The sequence below is a fragment of the Myodes glareolus genome, chromosome 5 (genome assembly GCF_982192425.1).
Source record: "Myodes glareolus chromosome 5, mMyoGla1.1, whole genome shotgun sequence".
NCBI classification, from domain to species: Eukaryota; Metazoa; Chordata; class Mammalia; order Rodentia; family Cricetidae; genus Myodes; species Myodes glareolus.
In genome coordinates, this window is record NC_142030.1 from 89,703,867 (window position 1) to 89,726,074 (window position 22,208).

A 22,208-nucleotide genomic window follows, 5' to 3' on the forward strand; every position below is an offset into this window, starting at 1 on the left:
GCCCACCTTTTTCTGCCTCCTGGTTGGGAATGAAAGGCATATATCACCATGTCCCCCTTGTCCTTTTGGTTTTAATTTCTATCTCCTGGATTACCACTTGAGACTAAGAAAGATTTTGTTTCTTGGTCTACGTGAATTGTTTCTTTCCTATTTTTTGTTGTTTTGTTTTGTTTTGTAGACAGGAGTTATATAATCTTAGCTGTCCTGGAACTCACAAAGATCCTCCCACCTCTGGTGTGCTGGGATTAAAGATATTACCTTTAATTACCACGCCTGGCTAAATTGTTTATTTCAAAAGATGACCTATCCTCAGTTATACCAACTTAGACGTGAACACACTGTAACTCACGGCTCTGTTGGCTGCTTTTATTTGCTGAGAATTACCACTAGCTTACACCACACAATGAACAGAGCCTCTTAATCAGATTCAGTAGAATTCACAAAGGTATTAGAGACCATAGACTACCCTTTGGTGAGACAATCACATCAAATACAGTGGGCTTTTGTGGGTGGGGTATGTGTGACATGCAGGCCAAATGACCACCTCAGGAGTTATTCTTCAACCACGCCCCCCCCCTTTTTTTTTTTTTTAAAGACAGGTTCTCTAGCCTGGAACTAGCTAAGTAGGTTAGGTTGGCTGAGGGGAGGACAGTGATCTTTCTCCCCAGTTCTGGGATTACAAGAGCACGCCACCCTTCCCTAGTTTTATATGTCAAACAATGAACTGACTATTCTCTAGCACACAAGCTCTAGGGTATATCTCAACACTTTTGAGACTCTTAGACTAATTAATACTACTATAGCACAATGATCTCTATTTTTCGAGACAGACTTTCACGGATACTAGTGTCATGCTAAGCGAACACTCTACCATCTGCGGGACACCTCCAGTAGGCCCAGCAGTGTTCCTAACCGGATGCCTGGGTGGTGCTACACTGTACTAGAGATCAGAAGCTGGAACTGAATTGTGCTTATTCACTGACCACAGAGTCTGACTGTCAGGATGATTCAGATTTGTGTCTCAGTAGAAGCTGGAGTCATCTCAAGCTTCAATTCTCTGGAGTTGTGAGCAAGCAGTTGAGACAATACATGTGAACTCTTTGAATGCCAAGCGTTGTCTGTACTTTCTTTTATTATCATAATAGTCTTTGAGTCAAGGTACATAGCAATGATAGCAGGTTTCTTTTTAAAGCTTAGTATTAAATATTAAATATCTTCCCCATTTTAATTTTACATTACTCTGCCAAGAAAAAAAAAAGGTTTTAAACTCAAGTTATTTGAAGCCTGGACATACTTCCATGATTAGCCGGGCTACATCAAGGCGGTGGCTTTGTTTGTCTGCCATATAAGCAGAGCTAGACCCTAGAAAGACGGGACCAGGTTATAATTGTTTTTGAAAAGTGTGCTACAAAAACGGATGGCCTGTTACCAGCCAGGTTACAAAGTAAGGATGGGAGTAAGGAGGGATATTTTCTTCAAGAAAAAGCAAAACATAATTTCTGAAGAATCCCAGTTCATATTTTTTTTTCCCCAAAATGGCTGGAGGAATGAGTGAAATCTCAACATGAGCTCCATAGTCCTGTCTTTGAAGGACTAGCAGTCCTTGCTGAGGTGGCTGCTGAGGAGGTGGCTCCCAGCCAGGGGATGAGAAGGGGAGGTTTATTGCCCGGTGGCTGTGACAGTGAGCTGAAGCTGACTGGTACTCACTTCTCTAAGGTTTCTTCTAGAAACAGACAATGCAGACTCTCCCTCTTACTTCAGCAAAGAAGTTATTTTTAAAAGCACTTGGGAAGTTCCTCCTCCACCTCGGTGGGAAGGCTCAGAGAAGGGAGTCATCGGTACAGCCTCCTTCCAGGCCATAACGGAATTCCTGAAGGTTGGAGACCCCATAGAAGTGGACGAAAGCCGCTGCCACCACCAGGACGTGGAAAATCTGATGAGACTGGAACTGCGGAAAGAAACAGAGCCACCTTGAGGACTGTGAGGAGTGGGAGGAGCACCTGTCTCTTCGGGTCTCCCCTTAAAAACTGTCTGACATCACAGAAGTGACGCTTGCTATAGAACATTACAAAAAAAAAACTATCTGAGAGACATCAGGGTTGACTCAGGTTATCCTCTTCCTTCAGACACAACGCACAGTCAAATACTTCACGGCCCAAATCTCTTAGCATCTTTTACTCAGAGCTTTGGCCTTGGGTCAGTCACTCACTATCACAGGCCCTGCTAAGAGTCATTTCTTACCCATATGTCAAATTTTCCAGGAAAGAAGCGCTCAGGAATACGAGCAGCATACAGGCCAGCTCCGGTGATGTACATCACAGCCATGAGGAAGAACCAGCCCATCTGGCCCACTGTGGTGGCCTTGACAAAGCCCTCAGCGATTGTAAAGTGCATGGTGGGTACAACACCACTCAAGCCAAGTCCCAGGAACACGCCTGAACAGAACAGACATGACTGTCAAACAGGAAATCACCACATGGAAGGCACTGCTTCAATTCTGGAATTTATGCATTTATGAAGAATAACTATTTTCTGATGAATATTACAAGTTTAGGGAATGCTGGCAAAGAGGACTCGCAGTCAGCAGACAGTTCTTGTAGGCTGAGGGGATCCTGTGCCCTCTTTTGGCCTCCGTGGACACCTGCACACACACGGCAGAGAGATTCACACACATATACAAATAAGATAAATAAGGTGCGGTGGAGTTAGCTGGTGGTGAACTCCTTTAATTCCAGAACGTTGGAGGCAGAGGAAGGTAAGATCTCTTTTAGTTCCAGGCCAGCCTGGTCTACATATTGGGTTTTGGGCCAGCCAGGGCTACGCAGTGAGATCTTTTCTCAAAACAAAATTTGAAAACATAGACACACACTCACACACAAAGGTTCTGTCAAAAATCATCCGATGGCTGACTTAGTACGAATCATAGATGGCTAGGACTCAGAGGCTCCAAAGCCAGAAGAGTAGGTTTTCCATTAAATCATAGAAGGGATGAAGAGATGGCTCAGTGTGTAATAGTGTTTGCTGCTCTTCCAGAGACTTCCCAGTTTAGTTCCTAGCACCCAGGGTGGGCGACTCACAACTGCCTAGAACTCCAGCTGCAGGAGATTTGACATTCTCTTCTGGCTTCCACGGGCATGGGCACAAGTACACACTAACAGAGACTCATAATCATAAATAAATAAATCTTTCTTTTTAAAGGGATCATTAAAACACCTGCACAGGATCAAGCCAGTCAAATTTCAGCATGGATAGGAGAGAGAGAATTTCACAAGTCCCACCATGGAGAAGCTGGGACAGTTGACGGACACTGGTAAAGGCAGTCAGTTTTCTTTGAGGGGTGTAGCAGCCACTGAAAAGTTGTCTAGGCTTCAGTGGATGGCCACATACTCATGCACATATGGGCAGAACTAACTGGACTCAACAGGCCATTTGAAAAAACAAAAAGAAAGGAAAAAGAGGACGTGAAGTTGAACGGGGGACAGGATGGAGAAGGTCTGAAAGGAAGCTGGAGGGAAGAATACATTGAATCAAAATACACTGTATACAAGCATAAAATTCTTAATAAAATTTACATTTTTAAAATTTGTTTTATCTTTGTTTTTAGAGACCGGGTTTCTCTGTGTAGCCCCGACTGGCCTGGAATGTGCTCTGTAGACCAGGCTGGCCTCAAACTCAGATTTGCCTGCCTCTGTCTACCAAGTACTGGGATTAAAAGTATGCATCACCACTGCCCAGCTACAATTAACATTTTTCAAAAATCATAAAAAGACCGAAGTAACCAGGTCATCTGAGTAGAGAGAAGTGTGTTCCAGATGAGCAGCTACCTGGAGCTACAAGGACACACAAGTAACAATGAAGAATGAGCACTGTCCTCATCCTATACAGAACCAGGGTGAGGACTGTCTTCTCTATTTTGTAGATGCCCTTGTTTAAACAAATAGTTGGTGCTCAATTAATATTTCTTGTAGCTGAAGATGAAAAAAACAGCATATGCTGGGCAGTGGTGGTGCACGCTTTTAATCCCAGGACTTGGGGGGGGGCAAAGACAGGCAGATCTCTGTGAGTTCGAGGACAGCCAGGTTTACAGAGAAACCCTGTCTTGAAAAACTGGAGAGAGAGAGAGAGAGAGAGAGAGAGAGAGAGAGAGAGAGAGAGGAAGAGAGAGAGAGAGAGAGAAAAGGGGTTGTGGTAGAGAGATGGCTCAGCAGTTAAGAGCACTGGCAGCTCTTTGAGAGGATGAGGATGTCCCAGAACCCACATGGTGGGGATCCAATATCCTCTTCTGACTTCTACCGACACCAGGCACGCAAGTGGTGCATAGACATACATGTGGACAGAAGAGCCCTACATGTAAAATAAACTAGAGAAAAAAGTTAAGAGTTCTGAAAACTAATAGTAACTTGTAGTATGGCTCCAAGTAATAAAAACGGAAAGACTCTAGATGAGTCACATAAGGAAGATGTCTAAATGCTTGCTGCTATTATATTATTGTTGCTTCTAATCTTTATGCTCAAGGTATTTTATTCACTATTGTTGGTAAAATGCCCCAGGGTATATAAATTTTTTTAATTTTTTTTGTTTTTTGTTTTTGTTTTTTGATTTTCGAGACAGGGTTTCTCTGTAGTTTTTGGTGCCTGTCCTGGAACTAGCTCTTGTAGACCAGGCTGACCTCGAACTCACAGAGATCAGCCTGCCTCTCAAGTGCTGGAATTAAAGGCGTGCGCCACCACCGCCCGGCAATGTTTGTTTGTTTTTTGAGACAGGGTTTCTCTGTAGCTTAGGTGCCTGTCCTGAAACTAGCCTGTTTTTGTTTTTGTTTTTCGAGACAGGGTTTCTCTGTAGCTTGGAGCCTGTCCTGGAACTAGCTCTTGTAGACCAGGCTGGCCTCGAACTCACAGCGATCTGCCTGCCTCTGTCTCCTGAGTGCTGGGATTAAAGACGTGTGCTACTACTGTTCGGCAATTTTTTTCTTGCTTATTTTAAGACAGAATCTTGATCTGTATACAGCCTACACTGCCTAGGAACATATGCAATCCTCCTGTTTCACCCTCCCACATACTGGGATTATGGGCATGAATCGCCACACTTGCTTGGGTATGTCAATTTTCATTCCCTTGTCTGAGTGCTTAGAATTCAGTCACTAAAATGACTGTGCTTGCTACATAGATACACATCCCCCCCCCCCCCAAGACAGGGTTTCTCTGTATAGCCCTGGCTGTCCTGGCTTGCTTTGTACATCAGGTTGGTCTTAAACTCAGAGATTCACCTGCCTCTACCTCTCAAGTGCTGAGAATCAGAGCATGAGACACCATGCCAGACTCATGTTTGATATATTTTTAGAGCATCAAAACATAGATACGCTTAAAGCTAACTGACGAGTTGTAGGAGGACCCATCTTATTAGCACTAAAATATCAAAGGAAAACTGAACTTTGAAAATTCATGCCATTTATCAAGTTTTAAACATAAATCAGTCAGGGAGGATTTCATGAATTACAATTTAGGCTAATTCAACCCATGGTTCAATATCTCTGAGCTTTACAACCGTTCTTCCTACTTGCTGAGCCCCTTTCTTTCTTTCCTCCTCTCTCTCTGGTACTAGGGATTGAATTTTAGACCTTGTAGATACTAGGCAAGAAGCAAATGCTCTTCCTTGGAAGTATCCCCTCTAGCCCTTTTATCTACTTCTGAGCCAGCCACATCAACCTCTTGAGTAATTGGGATTAGTGTAATGTTTTTCAACCTGTGGGTCGAGACCCCCTTGGGGCATGTTCAGCATTCCTTTCTCATAGGTCACCTAAGACCATTGGAAAACACAGGTATTTATATTATGTTTCACAACAGTAGCAAAATTAGTTGTGAAGTAGTAACAAAAATCATCCTTTTTTTTGTTTTTTTCTCGAGACAGGGTTTCTCTGTAGCTTTGGAGCCTATCCTGGAACTCGCTCTGTAGACCAGGCTGGCCTTGAACTCATAGAAATTCACCTGCCTTTTGAGTCCTGGAATTAAAGGCGTGTGCCATGGCTGGGGGTCACCACACATGAGAACTGTATTAAAGGGCTGCAGCATTAGGAAGGTTGAGAAATGCTGGACCAGAGGCATGCAGCACCAAGTCCAGCTGTACTTACCTGCTCTTGTCTGCCGGTGCTTAGGAGTGGCAAACCGATCCCACTGTGCCACAATGATGGCAGAAATGCCCAGGACACAGACGATGGAGAGGTAGATGAGCCGTGGCTGTGGGGAGCAGTAGAAGGAGTAATAGAGCCAGGGGACAAAGCTCCCCATGATCAGCAGAGCAATCCCTGAATAGTCCAGTCTAAAAATAAGCAACAAAAATCAAGCACATGAATGGGGGAGATGAAGAATCCTGTGGCTCATTACATAGATAACTGTTTTCCTGCACCCAAACTGACCCTCCAGTCAACCTTCTCCTCAGTCCTACAGTGCGAGATAAACTGGACTCAACAGGTCATTTGATAAAAACAGAGGGAGGGAGGGAGGGAGGGAGGGGAGAAGGGAGGGAAGGAGGGAGGGAGGGAGGAAGGGAGGGAGGAAGGAAGGAAGGAGGCACGAAGTTGGGAGCGGACGGCAGGGCAAATCTGGAAGGAAGCTAGAGGGGGGAATAGATAGAATCAAAATACACAAGTATGAAATTCTTAATAAAATTTACATTTTGTTTTGTTTTTCGAGACCAGGTTTCTTTGTATAGTACTGAATGTCCTGGAACTCACTCTGCAGTTCCCGATTCTACAAGGTTAAGCACATTTTACTTTCCAGTAAAAAATTCTCTAAGAAAACCAGGCATGTAGAGCACACCTGCAATCCTAGCACTTGGAAAGTGAGGAAAGAGGATGGGAGTTCAAGCTACACAGAGAATTTAAGGCCACATAAGACACTTTTAGAAATTCTGCCATAGCCCAGCTGGTTTCCAGCATGGCACTCAGGAAGAACTCTGGGTTATTTTCCCAATCTGACCCTTAGATAAGGAGCATTAGGGTATTTTTGTTGTTAGGTAGCCTACGCTGGCCTCCCATTCATTCATTCTCTTGCCTCTGCATCCTGAGTGCTGATTACAGCTATGTGCCACCATGCTCGGCATAAGATACTTATTTATTTATTTATTATGCATACATAATTCTATCTGTGTGTATGCCTGAAGGTCACAAAGAGGGCACCAGACCTCATTACAGATGGTTGTGAGCCACCATGTGGTTGCTGGGAATTGAACTCACGACCTTTGGAAGAGCAGGCAATGCTCTTAATCACTGAGCCATCTCTCCAGCCCCCAGCATAAGATACTTTTATGTTTTATTTTTTGAGGCAGGATTTCTCTGAGTAGCTCTGACTGGCCTGGAACTCACTCTGTAGACCAGGCTGGCCTCGTACTCACAGAGATCCACCTGCCTCTGCCTTCCAAGTGTTGGGGTCAAAGGCGTGCGCCACCTCGTTCAGCTGATGTAAAATACTTTTGCCTGTCCTGTTTTTTACTGACTTTTCCCTTTAAATTACTTATTTGTGTGTATGTCTGAGTATGGAGGTCAGAATTGGTTCTTACTTTCTAGATGTGGGTCCCAGGATTGAACTTGGGTCATGGTGGCAAGTGTGTTTATCCACTGAGTCATCTGACCAACTCTCCTTTGGAGTGAGTCTTGCTCTCTATCCCTGGCTGACCCTGAAATTCACTACATAGCCTGAGCTGGCCTGAAACTCCCAGCATTTTCCTGCCTTAGCCTCCAGGGCTGACATGAAAAATGTCAGCTACCAGACCCATTTTTTTTCCTTTAGGAGTTATATTGTTCATGCTTGTCTCAAATTTCTGTGCTCACATGGTCCTTCTGTCTCAGCTCACTGAGTAGCTGAGAACAATCCCTTGCTTGGCACTGACCTGGTGTTACTCAGAGAAACAAAATAATCACTAAGAAAGCATGAACAACAACCACTACTCAAGTAAACAGAACCCCATGCTAAGTTGGGGACAGTGACTGCGTCTGACAGGCAGTAGATCTGATGTGTCAAGCAATGCCTGGCCAGCAAAGATAAGCTTTTTGGGGGTGGGGGGGAGCGGGGGCAGGGGACTAGTAGTATGAAGCACAGACTGCCTGCCACACACCACAGGCTGAGCCAAAGATAAGCTAGTGTTATGTACACGGTCTCGAGAGCAATCCACCAACCTCAAGTTTCACAAAACACAGTACTGTTTGAGTAGAAAACATATCCCAGGATTGGTTTCCGTCTGCTGGGGAGATTGTGGGGAGTTTATCATCAAGTTTTTACAGGAAAAACTTCATCATCTTGTCATAACAACAACTTCCTTGGGCACATCAGGGATTCATTAAGAGTTAGTTACAGAGGCTCCAAGTACCTGCTCAGCACGGGGACAGATGTGACAATAATGCACATGGTTTTCACTACTGCTCTTTCGACTTACTTAGAAAAAGTCCGCGAGACTTTCTCTGAGTGACAATAGACGGTGTGGAAGAGCCAGGAGAAGCTGAGGCAGAGCACGGCGCCGAGGAAGAACATCCCGAACACCACCTTCTCCTGCAGGGGAGCCATGAAGTACATATTTGGTCTGAGCATGGTCAAGATTCCCAAAAAGAGAAACAGCACGAAACCTGCGCAAGGGAAAAAGGAAAACAAAACCCTGAGGGAAAGTGGAACGCAGCACCGTGACAGCTGATGTGTCCATCAGTAAACAGGAGAAACAAGCCCAGACAAAGACAGCTCATTTTTATTTTCCTATTTTTGGTTTTTTGAGACAAGGATTCTCTGTGTAACCCTAGATATCCTCAAACTCAGAGATCCACCTGCCTTTGTCTCCCGAGTGCTGGGATTAAAGATGTGGGCCACCATCACCTGGCAAGACATTTTATCTTTGAGACAGGGTCTTGTGTAACCATGGCTGACCTCCAACTCCTTATGTAGCTAAGGATGCTCTTTCTCATCTTCCTGTCTCTACCTCCAAGTACTGGGATTACCGGCATGTACCAACATGCCCAAGGTATTTGGTGGTAGGAATCAAACTTTTTGAGGCCAGGCATACTATTAGCTAGCATACATTCTCTGGTGCAGGAGACTTTCCTGTATTCTGTCAATCATGTTTTAAATAAATGCTGATTGGCCAGGCAGGAAGTATAGGTGGGTCAACCAGACAGGAAGAAGAGGCGGGAGGATGAGAACAGGAGGAGGCTAGGAAGGAGGAAGTCCATTCCTCCCATTCCTGCACAGATCACTGAGAAGCAAGATGTAACCTGCCCTGCTGGAAAAGTCACTGAACTACATAGCTAACATAGATGAGAATAATGGGTTAATATAAGCTACAAGAGATAATAAGAAGACTGAGCTAATGGGCCAATCAGTTTATAACCTAATGTAGTCTCTGTGTGATTTTCTTTGGGGCTTGCTGGCTGTGGGGTATCGGGCAGGACAGAAACCCCAACGAGCAGGCCCTGCATGATAGAATTCTCAAGTCACGAAAATACCATTCTGTGAAATGTTGGCATTTTGTTTTTACAGTGGCAAGTTAGAAAATAGGAGTTCCCACCACAAGAACATTCTACCAGGAATCCAAATAGAACATACAGTATCATTTTCTCCTGTTTTGGACCTTCTACCCTGTTGTAAAGATCAGCAATCAAATGTCAATTAAAGTCAATGGTAATTTAAAGGCAAGGCTACTGATATCAATTATTCAGAGAAACTTTATTCTCTCCTCATGGACAAACACTACAGAATTCCTTGGCAAGTAATACTGGAATTCTTTTTTTTTTGTTGTTGTTTCTTTGCTTTTGAGACAGGGTGTAGTGGTTTGGAAGAAAATGGTACAACTGGCTCACAGGGAATGACACTCTTAGGCAGTTTGGCCTTGTTTTGTTGGTGGAATCTCAGATGCTCAAGCCAGGCCTAGTCATGCTCACAATGTCTTCCTGCTGCCTGTCTACCCAGATGTAGAACTTTTGGCTCCTTCTCTAGCATCATGTCTGCCTACATGCTGTTATGCTTCCCACTATGAGACAATGGATTAAACCTCTGTACTGTAAGCCAGTTCCAATTAAACGTTTCCCTTTATAAGAGTTGCTGAAGTCATGCTGTCTCCTCATAGCAATAGAAACCCCAACTAAGACACACATTTTTAATTCTAGCACTTTGAGTTTGAGTCCAGTTTGGTTTACATAGGGGTTTTAGGCTGACCAGAGTCACATGGTGAGCCTCCGTGTCTTGGTTATGGTTTCTATTGCTATGAAGATACAACATGATCACAGCAACTCTTATAAAGCAAACATTTAATTGGGTGGTTTACAGTTCAAAAGTTTAGCCTATTATCACCATGGTAATAAGCATGGCAGCACACAGGCAGACATGGTGCTGGAGAAGGACCTCAAAGTTCTACATCTGGATAGGCAGGCAGCAGGAAGAGGATGTGACAAAGGCCTTGCTTGAGCATCTATGACCTCTAAGCCCACCCCTAGGGACACACTTCCTCCAACAAAACCACACCTACTCCAACAAGGCCACACCACCTAACAGTGCCACTTCCTGGGAGTCTGTGGGGCCATTTTCTTTCAAACCACTACGGTGTGCACCACCACCAATCTAAGACTAGAGTTCTTGCTGAGAATGTTGCTCAGTGGCATAGCACTTGTCAATAAAAATCGGATTTTTTCCTCATCTATATCACTCACCAAGCAGATGGGTCCAGATATTGCCAGTTTCTGTGTGGATGCGGAAGATGCTCTTGAAGCAAGCCCGAAAGGAGGGCATAGGTGGTCTGTGGCCATGTAACAGGTAGTCATTGTCTTTCAGCCAGTCGGGAAGCACGTCATACGGGATGACTCTCCAGCGCCCCTCCCAAACCTGTAACACACATGGCACCTTTAGATGGGCCACAGGGAAGGCCGGGTTTTCTGAGAATACCACACTGCAGAAGAACACGTCTAGGAGGCTGTCACTCGGGCCTCCGATGGTCCCACGTCACAAGAAAAGAAGCCTGGACTTGGAGATCCCGAAGATGGACAAAACAGTACTAGCAGGTACTGATTTAGATTTTCACCAGTTTATGGTGAACCTCTTTTAGGCCTCTTGAATTTTCAAAATTATAATGGGAGAAAACAAAGAAACTATAGACAAGGTTTTCATAAACACAAATCCTTCCTCTGATGTTCTCCCAGAGAGTAGTCCCTTTGACTCCTGCTTCTCTGTCCCCGTTTATATCCCAAGTTCTTACAGGCTAATACTACATCCTGTAAAGCAGGAATTCTTTTGTTTGTTTGTTTTTTGTTTTTTTGAGACCAGGTTTCTCTGTAGCTTTGGAGCCTGTCCTGGAACTAGCTCTTGTAGACCAGGCTGGCCTTGAACCCACAGAGATCTGCCAAATCAGAAATTCTTTCTTCTTTCTTTTAATAATGTATTTAATTTGTATGTATGCATGTATGAGGGCATACATGTTCAAGAGTGTACATGTGAAGATCAGAGGACAACTTGTAGAACTAAACTAAGGTCATCAAGCAAATGTCCTTCAGCCCAGATAAGCTCAACAGTCAGAAACATCCCAGAAAAGCCTGCTCCCCGCTTCCCTTCCCAGCTCTAGGCTGCACCTTATATACGAACTCCTCCATCTTCTCCATGGCATGGTGGGCTTGCAGAGGAAGCGTCAGTACCCGCACCTCCTCCTCCTCTTCCTGAGGCACTGGGCATGTCTGTTCTTCTTCAGCCTAAGGATGACACACACACAATCTAGACATCGTCTCCGAACCTGGACAATTTCTGAGGAGGCCCAGAGCAGCTCAAACTCGCGGCATCACACCCAGCCTCACCGTAAAGCCAACGGCTCCTCTCCCAAACATGACACTTGAGAGTTCACAATACCACTGCCTGAGACGCTTACTTTGTCAATATAGAGTGTAAGCTCTATCTGGCACAGAGGAGGAAGACTGGCAGAGACTGGCCTTGGAAGGACACAGGCTTAGTACGGCAGCCCTAGATTTTTATTTATCTTAATTTAATCTCATTACTTAAATATTATTTCAGGTACATGTTGCCTTAGATATATCTGTTCTCTTAAAATATATATATTTTTTTATTTTAGTATGTGTATATGTGCACATGTCAAGGCATACAGAACTCAAGACAACTGAGGGAGTTGATTCTTTCCTTCTGTCATTTACATCCTGGGGGTCAAACATTCAAACTCAGTTCATCAGGCTTAGCCACAAGCACCCTTACTCACTGAGCCATCTTGCCAGCCCCCATTCTCTCGGAGGACAAGTGGACAAGTGGTCCACAACTTTCCCTAATTTACCAAATAGTTTCATCTTCCAATCTACTAATAATTATCTATCTCTCTCTCTCTCTCTCTCTCTCTCTCTCTCTCTCTCTCTCCCTCCCTCCCTCCCTCCCTCCCTCCTCCTCCTTCTCTCTCTCTGATAGGATTTCTTTCACTATGTAGTCCTGGCTGGCTTGGAACTCATTGTATAGACCAAGTTGGCCCCTCAACCCAGGAAGAACCACCTGCCTTTGCCTCCTAAGAGCTGGGATTGAAAGTGTACACAATCATGTTCAGCACCAGTCCATTGACTTTCAAAACAAAACAAAAAAGAAGTCTTAGTGATTACGTTGACAATCTTATTTGTTGCTCTCCAATCACTTACTCTGGGACTGCTCTCATGACAACTGTGGCCAACTGTGACGGCATATACTTTGAATCCCAGCACCGGGAGGGGGATCACTGTGGTTCGGAGACCAGACTAGTCTACAAGGTAAATCAGTATGCTCCAGGCCAGTAAGAGCTACATAAAACAACAAAAGCAATAAACTAAAAAGGGGAAATGGCTCAGTGGTTAAGAAAACTTGTTTGTTCTTCCAGAGGACTAGAGTACAGTTCCTGGCACGGCAGCTCACAAGCCCTGTAACTCCAGTTCTAGAGGATCTGATACCCTCTTCAAACCTCCAAATTCTTGCATGCACACACCCTCATAAAATATATATTTTCTTAAAAAGTCAAAGTGTCAACCATTTTGAACCCAAAGCAACTCCCAGGAATATGGGGCCTCCGATCTGGTCCACTCATTCCTAGGCCGGCCAGCCAAGCATACCCAACACAGCAAACTTTACTTACTTACTTATTTAAGGCAGGGTCTATGTAGCCCCAGCTGTCCTGGAACTCAATATGTAGACCAGGCTGTCCTGGAGCTCACAAAGATTGTCCATCTCTGCTTTCTAAGTGCTGGGATTAAAGGATTAAAGGGATGAGCCATACACCCGCGTAAGCACAGCAATTCCTGTTGCTGAGGCTATTTTTGAGAAAAGGTCTATATAGCCCAGGCTAGGCTCAATTTGCAATCCATCTGCCTCAGTCTACCAAATTTTGAAATTATCAACATATGTTACCATACCTGGCTCCCAGGATAGTACCTGCCTTTAAAAAAAAAAAAAAAAAAGCCCACCAGAACTCAGGAGGCAGACGCAGGCAGATCTCTGAGTTTGAGGCCAGACTGGCCTACAGAACAAGTTCCAGGACAACCAGGGACACAGAGAAACCCTGTCTCAAAAACAACAACAACAGAGTGAGAAAGGGAGAGGGAGACATAGATGGGGTCTGGCTGCTCATCTCTGGGATGTCCTCACACTTTCCCTGTGTGAAGACCCTAATCCCTCTTAGATACTACTGTGCAGATTATAGCCTGCTCACCCAACATCCATTTTCCTCTTCTCCTAGGGAAGCCCCTAGGTTAAAGGGTGGCGATCCCCCTAAAAAGACACGTTCCAGTCCTCCCATGAAGAACATGACTAAGGTCTGCCTGGAGGGCCATAAAGTTCTTCCCCTTATTCTTTTCTTTTTTTTTTTTTCTTTTTGGTTTGGTTTTTTGAGACAGGGTTTCTCTACGTAGTCCTGGCTGTCCTGGAACTCACTTTGTAGACCAGGCTGGCCTCTAACCCACAGAGATCCATTTGCCTCTGCTCCCCTCCCCCAAGTGCTGGGATTAAAGGCGGGCACCACCACCGCCCAGTTCCTTACTCATTTACAGAGGAAGGAGAAGAGCCATTCCTCTCACTCTCCTTTCCTCCTTCATGGTGCAGGAATGTTCATGTGAAGGGAGACACACTAAGAATTAGGAACAATCTAGCAGTGGTGGTGCACGCCTTTAATCCCAGCACTTGGACAGCAGAGGCAGGAGGATCGAGGCCAGTTTGGTCTATAGAGCGAGTTCCAGGACTAGGAAGAGGACAGGGGTGTGAAAGAGGAGCCTCCCCATCAGCTCTGGATTGGTTACTTCCAGGATCCTTCTACCCGAAAAACTTCCACTAGTCAAGCTCGACTCATGCTCACTTAGTGATTATTTTATTTCAGTTCTGCTGGACATTGGGTTTACAAAGGTACTGGGTGCTCTTTGAGGAAATTAACTCCCCAAAGTTCACAGTGATAAAAATAAATATCTATAAGTGAGCACAACAAGGCTTGCACAGAGCTATTCCCAGGGTGCTGTGGTTATTGTGGAAGTAAGGTGAGAACTTAAACGATAGGTTGACGAGGCTCAGGAGGGCGCTGGGCAAGGCGACAACTCTGGAAGACAGCCTACCTTTGCTGGGCTGGTGGTTGCCCGCTTGCCCTTCTCCTCCAGCAGGGGTCCCAGTTCAGCCAGTTCCACCGTGTCAGTTTCTCTGTTACTGGAAGGAGCCCCATTGCCCTGTGCCACTGCAGGCCCTTTGTGGGAAGACATCTGGCTGGTACCTCAATACCCTGCAGCTTCAGCTTGAGGAAAGGTTTGGGTCTCTCAGCCCCAGGGGGCAGAGATCTTCCTGTGATGGTAGACACTGCAAACACAAACATGAGGGGTGTTGACAGCATGGAATTCATTTCTGTAATTCTACACTGAATATGACATAGCTAATCAGCGTTCCTACACGAATGGTAAAGACTAGCTCATTGTTTAAATGAAATCTACCGTATGCTTTAGTAATATTATGCTTCACCAGAAACGGTAATCTCAGATCTATGCATATATAAAATCTCATATACATTTATAATCTCATTATATACATATTAAAAAATGTAACACCTAGTTTTCTTTCCCTTCACAGGTTTTATTGTTACTTTACCAAACTGTCACCATCACAAAACAGGTACCCACCCTGCAAAGGCTCTCCCACAGGAATGGCGCCCATTTAATGAGAACAGAAATGCTCACAACTGCGCAAACTCTTTCTCCCCAGGAAAAGCCTAGATGTGAAACCAACAACGAAAATAGAGATCTGCCGTAGACTATACCCGTTACTGTCTAATTAGTTGTTTCATTGCAATGTACTCAATAAATCTATTTTCTTCTTTTGGGGGCGGGGGGCTTGAGATCAGCCTCACTCTGTAGCTCCAGTTAACCTGGAACTTGATATGTAAACCAGGCCAGTTTCAAACACAGAGATCCACCGACCCTCGCCTCTGGAGTGCTGGGATTAAAGGTGTTTGCCACCATGCCTACCTTTTTTTCTTTTTTATGTGAAATACACATCTGGCTACAATTATTAAAAGCTCACACAGGCTTGGTAAAGGATTAAATGCCAAGTTAACTCCTTTGGCCTTTATCTACATACAGCTGCACAAGTGTGTGTTGCGTGGCTATACTCAGGATATGCTCACTGGTTGATTCTTCTGCAAAATCTACCAATGATTTTAAGATTGCAGTCGGGTTCAAGGCTCTAATAACAAGCTTTCAGCCCACTTCTCTAACAGCAAACAATGACTTACCTGGAAGCAGGAAGCCGAAGACGAGGAGACACCCCAAATTCACCCTCTGCCACACACATACCTAATCACCAGCTCTGCAAGAGCGTGTCCCGATCACCAGAGCCCATAAACTTAAGCCCCATTCAAGTGACTTTTTTATAAACTAGATACAGGCATTCAAGATCATTTAAGGAAATCAGAAGTCAGTCTTCTCAGAAAACTCTCAAACATTCTAGGATTTTCTGCACTGGACTTGTAGTGTTTTCAAATTAGGCTTCAGGGAGATATAAATGATATAAAAATGGAAAGGAATGTTTCCAAAGATTCCTACTATGTTGTAAATTACCAAGCCTTCCTTCTTCCAGAGACAAGGGCCTTTGTTACTCATAGCAACAGCCCTAGCCAGAATAATAATACAGGACAATGCAGAAAAAACAGAGTGGGTTGTATGATGAGAGAGGAATTTAAACTTAAGAGCCTGACTCTTTCATGTTGAGACATAAACATGACTATTCCCCAAAGACACATCGCTTCACCCATGGCAGCTCACTATATAAACAAACATCCCTGGCATCTGTATTAGTTTTTACCCCAGAGTAATCTCAGCTCCCTCCCAGAGATTATAATTAGGTATGTGTAGGGTGTGGTAATTCTTAGGTATCAACGACTAGATTAAGAAGCATCCAGATAGTTGGCAAAGCATTCTTTGGAGTGCTGGGTTTCAGAAAGACACTGTCATTGGATTTAGTGACCCAAGAAAGGAAGATCTGCTCTCACCCATGAAAGTGAACATCATCCAACTGGCTGCCCCACGCAGAACAAAACAGGAGAAAAGTGACCTTTTGAAGGGGTGTGGTGCCTTTAATTCTGCACTCGGGAGGCAGAGGCAGAGGCAGAGGCAGGAGGATCTGGGTGAATTCAAGACCAGCCTGTTTACATAGAGTTCCAGGCCAGCCAGAGTTACACAGTTACACTCTCTTAGATAAATAAATAAACAAATAAATATAAAGTGTTCTCCTTTAAGTGATGGAAGCTTCTTGTAGACATTCAGAACTCTAGGCTGGCCTTTGGACTCTGGGACAAGCACCCAGAGCCTCCAGCATTCAGCCTTCATTTGGTAATTACACCACTGCATTCCCTGGTTCTCTAGCTTGCAGATGGTCTATTTGGAGTTAACCTCCACACTCATGTGGGTTAATTCCCCCTATCAAATGTCTGCACCTACCTACCTGCCTGTGTGCTTCCTATTGGTTCTGGAGATGTCTGACTAATATTTTAATCTGCCCTCAGGTGAAGGCATCCTCCGAACTCATGTATCATCCTATGCTTAACACACACGCAAAGCTGAAAGAGTCAAATCCAGTTCCAGCAAGACACAAACAATAACTCACTATATAGCACACCTTTATGTCAACACAGCCAGTTCCTCCCCCTTAAAGTGTGCAAGACTGTGACAAGACATTTGCCAACATACACACAATCACAATCAACACTTGAGCTCAAGAGGAACAGGAAACTGGTGGCCCCTGGAAACCTCAGTGGATAAGCAACTCACATGAAAAGAAATATTGGGAAATCTTAACTGCTGACCTCAAAATATATTTCTTCAAAGGGAAGTCCTACGGAATAAACAGTTCTCAGAGATCAACTCATAACACTGAGTAGCAAACAAACCAACAAATAGCTTTGGTCATCTTTGAGAAGTATGAAAAGCAGGGCACACGAAACTGCCAGTTACAGCAGGCAACCAGGGAAGAAACTAACACAAAAGCGCCCACATTCTGGAACACAATAATAATACAGGGGTCCTAAAATGATCCAGTTTTTGTCTGAATCTGTATTTCAAAATGAATGAAGGGGTACAATACAACCAACAAACATATGCGTTACCATCATACCACTGGTCAAGGTTTGTGCCTTTTTTCTCTATTGTGGGCTGGCTTTCTCTCATCCTCTTCCCCACAGTAAGCCTTCTCATTCACTGAATACTTAACAAACTTATTTAGTAGGACTAGGTCCTGTGCAAAATAGAAATTGAACAAGTTATATCACTGTCTTTAGTATAATCAGATGGCTTAAATAAATCTGTGACGTGTCTACATTAAGTGGCATGATCTCACTGCTCGAGAACAATGCAAGAAAAGAACTCTTTAAACAGAATGGTCACACACTTAATTCAGTTGAGTGCCATTTAAATCTTTCACAAGACACACAAGGATAATACCAACTTTAAGTTGTACAGTAAGAGTCCAAAGATCAGAAACAGAATCCAACTTGGTGATTTTACTAGTTTCTTTAACTGACTATAAAAATCCTTTGTGACTTTAAATCCTTTGGACAAAATGTTATTATCTTTTCGTTTCAAATCACTTGATTCTACTGATCCTGTCCAGCTCCTCTCTCACTAGCCCCTGGCCCCTCCCATCTTCTTAGACCAAGAGTCTTGAAACCTGACAGCCATCCCAGTGAGCTCACAATGAAGCCCTCAGCCACAACTCATCATACAAAATATACCATCACACATTCATGTACATACAATGGAGGTCAACGGAGATCATGTCAGCATAGTGAGAAAAGTTCATTGTCCAGTTTGGTCTTCTAAACTGTAGCAACACAGAGACAGCAAAGGAAGAGAGGGCTCTGAGGTCTGGCAAGGGAAAAGAGCAGTAACACTAGGCCCTGAAAATAACATTGCTGTACGGTGGACCAGTCACCAACAACAGGGAATTAGAAGCGTCTTAGTCTGTTAATTTAAATTCAACACAAACCCCTGAGGTGCTAAGACTGATTCCAGGAGACCTAGGAGAGCCAAGATGCAGTTCAACTTTCTGCCCGCACTCTATGTCCTTTTGCATTTCAGAGGAAACACCTTTCCTCTCAAATGGGCCACACCCAACACAGCAAATTATAATTGAGCCAAACTCAAGAGTGCATTTTTGTTGGGATTTCTTCAACTCAAGCTAATAAACTTTACCACTCAGCTTCCCAACTGGATGAACGTAAGCTATTATAGAGTAAAGCTGTGGAGGAAAGGCATTTGTGCTCCTACAAACAGGATAATCCTGCACCAAACTTGGGAGAAAAAGTTGAGTTTTAATCACTGGCCAATTAGCTGGAGAGTTTCCCTTAGAGACTTGACGATAATTCTCTGAAGCAACTTCCAAGTTTTCCAAGCTATGACACACACTTTCCCTGCAGCCAAAGGCCCAGAGAGTCCAGGAGATTTGACCTAAGGTTCTAGACTCTTAGAGAGTATGAAGGTGAGTTGGAGTCTATCAGCTTGATTCTCACCGTTCTAAGGAAAGATCAGCCTAGCAGTCCAGCCAGAGACCCATTTCTCCTCTAAGTGGCCTTTGTTAGGGGGGTTAGTATCATAGCTCTACTGGGGAGAAATGAGTCAAGGCAAAGGTCAATGCTTGGCATTACCAACCACAGTAATGGGGCCTTAGCTCTTCATTTGATGCCAACTGTCACTGACTCAGAATCTGAAGGGGAAGCAAGTCACAATCTAACTTCCTCTGTAGCTCTGCCAGTTAAAGCTACCCCAACGGAAGAAAACAGGTCTTTTAAATCTCAGAGACAGGTAAACTTTCCTAAAGTCAGCTCCACCAAAAGAAGAGGGAGGAGCAGGAGGACCAGTTAGGGGATTTTCATGTTACCACCCCAACTCTTTTGAGACAGGGTTTTGCTAGGCAATCCTGGCTTGGGACATCCTATATAACCTACAGTCTAGGTCTAGAAACGCTGGCAACCCTCCTCCTGCCTCAGCCTCCCAAATGCCGGGATTACTTACAGGTATGTACCCATGCTGTGCCAGCTGCTGTTTTAAAACCAAGAACATTACAAGTATTTGGTCAATACAGTTGCACAAGATAGCACACACTCTAACCTGTGCAACCCCAAATTCACTTTAAACAGTGCACCCCTAAAAACCCACTGAAGCACAAGGAAACTGGTTGGTACTTGCTACCACTCATCACCTGGAACTGGTTTGGCTAGAGAGTATCTCAAGATCTTTGCAATTCAAGACTGCTGCAAACTTCATAAACATTAGTCACACCCCCAACATTTCTGAGCAGCAAAAATGGGACCAAGTTCAGCATGGTAATCTGATGAGCAGATTGGGGACAAAGGGACATTAAGGACAAAATGTAACAAGTTTGATGAGAACCAGCACCAGACAAGAAAAACATCATGTTACTTAATAAAGCTCCTAGATATGAAGATGACACAGCTCCTGGGAGTGACAAGTAGATGGGCGGATAGTGCAGCAGGGCTGTGCCAGAGAGTTCCAGCCCAGCTTTACACTCCTTCTTGCAGAAGCAGAGAACTACTCACTGGCTACTGCAAAGGGTAAGTTCGATCCTGTAGTCTGAGAATAGGCGAAGCAGAGTAACAAACTTGGAATGGTTGCTGACCGCCTCTGAGGAGGAGTTACCGTGTTGGAAGTCAAGTGAGAGTTGGCTTGGTGGTTACAGCACTTGTTGCTTTCCAGAGGACCCTGGCTTAATATCCAGCATTCGCATGCTGGCTCAGTTCTGAGGGATCCGATTCACCTTCTGTGGGCACCAGGCACGCACATGGTGCACACACATACATGCAAGCTAGACAGTTGTACACATATTTTTAAAATTTAAAACAAAATTAGCAGGGCATAGTAGCACATGCCTTTGATCCCAGTATCCAGGAGGCAGAGGCAGGTGGATCTCCTGTGAGTTAGAGGCTGAGGCCAGCCTGGTCTACAAAGAGAGTTTACACAGACAAACCCTGTCTCGAACCACCCCTAAAAAAGGGGGGTGTTAATCAAATAATTTTCTAATAGCATCACTCTAAAGCTAACAAGTGCTGGAGAAACTGAGAAGCATCACTTTAGTTGAAATGATGAAGAAAGCTTTGTAGAAGTATTTAAGATTTGATAGGTACAGATAGTAGCAGGGCATCCAGGAAGGCACAGTAATCTAAACGAGGACGTGGAGAAGCATGACACCCAGAGCAGTGAATAATCCATTTTTCCATCCGGGAGGCTTAGAAAAACAAAACGAGTCACCCCGAAGAGACAGAAGTTAGCCTACCATCCTATTGAAGGTGGCATACTATGTCCACGGGCAGTGAGGGCCTATTAACTCAAGGCTGCTTCCTAGGATTCTTTCTGACATGCAGGTGGTAGTCACTTATTTACTTCTTCCTCAGGAATCGTGTTATTTCTGGGCTACTGTGAACACAACCTGAGACTCGACTTTGCAAGTAGGAGCAGCTTTGTGAAGGTCCACACCAAAGTCCAATGCTTCACAGATAATACCAGCATTTTAAGACCGCTTTCTCAAGGACCCATCACTAAATAGAACACAGAAACTACTTCTAGAATAAAGAAATGTAGTGGCTACAAGCCGGGAACCCTGACATTGCAATCTATTCAGCGCCATCCTATCTGAGTGCCTGCAGCAAAGTGCTGCTGTAACCCCCAGGAACAGCGGATGCACCATCGCCGTCTCCCTAGCACTATGAGAAGGCAAAGGCAGTAAACACATCCCAACCTTACTTTGGTTAGGGAAAGAATCACCCATTCCTATCTTCGTTTGATTTACCACAGCACTGCAATTGCTGGGTTCTTTGGCCCGTCTGCTAAATACTCGAGGGAAATAATCTGATTAATGTATCTGATCCCATGGCCTCTTAGTGCTCCGCTGACATCCGAAACTATGTAAACGGAAATTCGTCCAGTTTCTTCACCCACGTAGCACCAGAAACAGAGGGACAGCCACTTTATTTTCTTAAAAAAAAATTATTATTATTATTATTTTCTTAAAAGCAAGTGCTAGAAGACCCAAATTCTCAAACAAAAACCCATCTATCAATCCTAGATTTCGGAGATGAAATCTGGTTCTTTCGCAACACTTTCAGCATCTGTTTACATTCTAGCTGAGTATTACCTTAGGCCTGTCGACTGTCCATCAACCTCCCCTCCAACCCTATCCAGGAGGGTTCCCCGTCACGTTTGACCTGCGGATGGCGGTGGGGCCTTAGGGTTCCCGACCACCCGGGGCCGGTGCTCCCGTACCCAACTCGCAGGCTCAACTCCGGGGGTCGCCAGCAGGGCTGGAACGCGGCCGTCTCCCGCGCGGCTGCGAAGGCAGCACTCCGGGACTGCTGGGCTCAGACCGCGGCGAGCAGCCCCCCCGAACGGAGGCGGCGCGCAGTGGGAGGGGCCGGAAATGTTTACCGCGGACTTGACGGAGGGCCGGGCGGTGAGCGGCGATCCAGGGGCGGGCCACTCCCGGGCAGTCCTCCAGAGCCTGCAGGGCCCGCGCCCCGCCCACCCGCGGGACACTTACGGCCTGGCTGGCTGCTCTGCTGGGGGCCGCGGGCCCGGGCGCTACATCCCGCGGCGCTGGAGGTGGCCTGCGGCCGAGGGGCGCCCGATCCTCAGCGCCCTGCCCGCGCCGGAAGGGCCGCGCGACCTCACGGCGTCACCTCCGCAGCCGCGTCACCTT

The 22,208-nt window shown here is 45.0% G+C and overlaps 1 protein-coding gene and 1 long non-coding RNA gene across 4 annotated transcripts; one reads left to right on the forward strand and one right to left on the reverse strand.

Moving 5' to 3' along the window:
• Window positions 1-1,114: 1,114 nt before the first annotated feature.
• Adipor1 (adiponectin receptor 1) lies at window positions 1,115-22,206 on the reverse strand. 3 transcript variants are annotated; one of them, XM_048430809.3, is made up of 8 exons: window positions 22,050-22,206; window positions 14,576-14,810; window positions 11,594-11,710; window positions 10,682-10,853; window positions 8,428-8,614; window positions 6,128-6,315; window positions 2,242-2,435; window positions 1,115-1,948 (listed from the first exon to the last, which is right to left on the reverse strand). In XM_048430809.3, the coding sequence occupies exons 2-8, from the start codon at window positions 14,714-14,716 to the stop codon at window positions 1,820-1,822; spliced, it is 1,128 nt and encodes a 375-aa protein (XP_048286766.1). In that variant the 5' UTR covers window positions 14,717-14,810; window positions 22,050-22,206; the 3' UTR covers window positions 1,115-1,819. The 3 variants fall into 3 exon arrangements, with proteins under 3 accessions (XP_048286766.1, XP_048286767.1, XP_048286765.1); XM_048430810.3 differs by lacking the exon at window positions 22,050-22,206 and adding an exon at window positions 21,776-21,914; XM_048430808.3 differs by lacking the exon at window positions 22,050-22,206 and adding an exon at window positions 21,648-21,788.
• Window positions 19,898-21,103, forward strand: LOC146894983 (uncharacterized). Its single transcript, XR_015001422.1, has 2 exons — window positions 19,898-20,070; window positions 20,908-21,103. It is a non-coding gene; the product is annotated as an uncharacterized LOC146894983 (long non-coding RNA).
• Window positions 22,207-22,208: the final 2 nt, after the last annotated feature.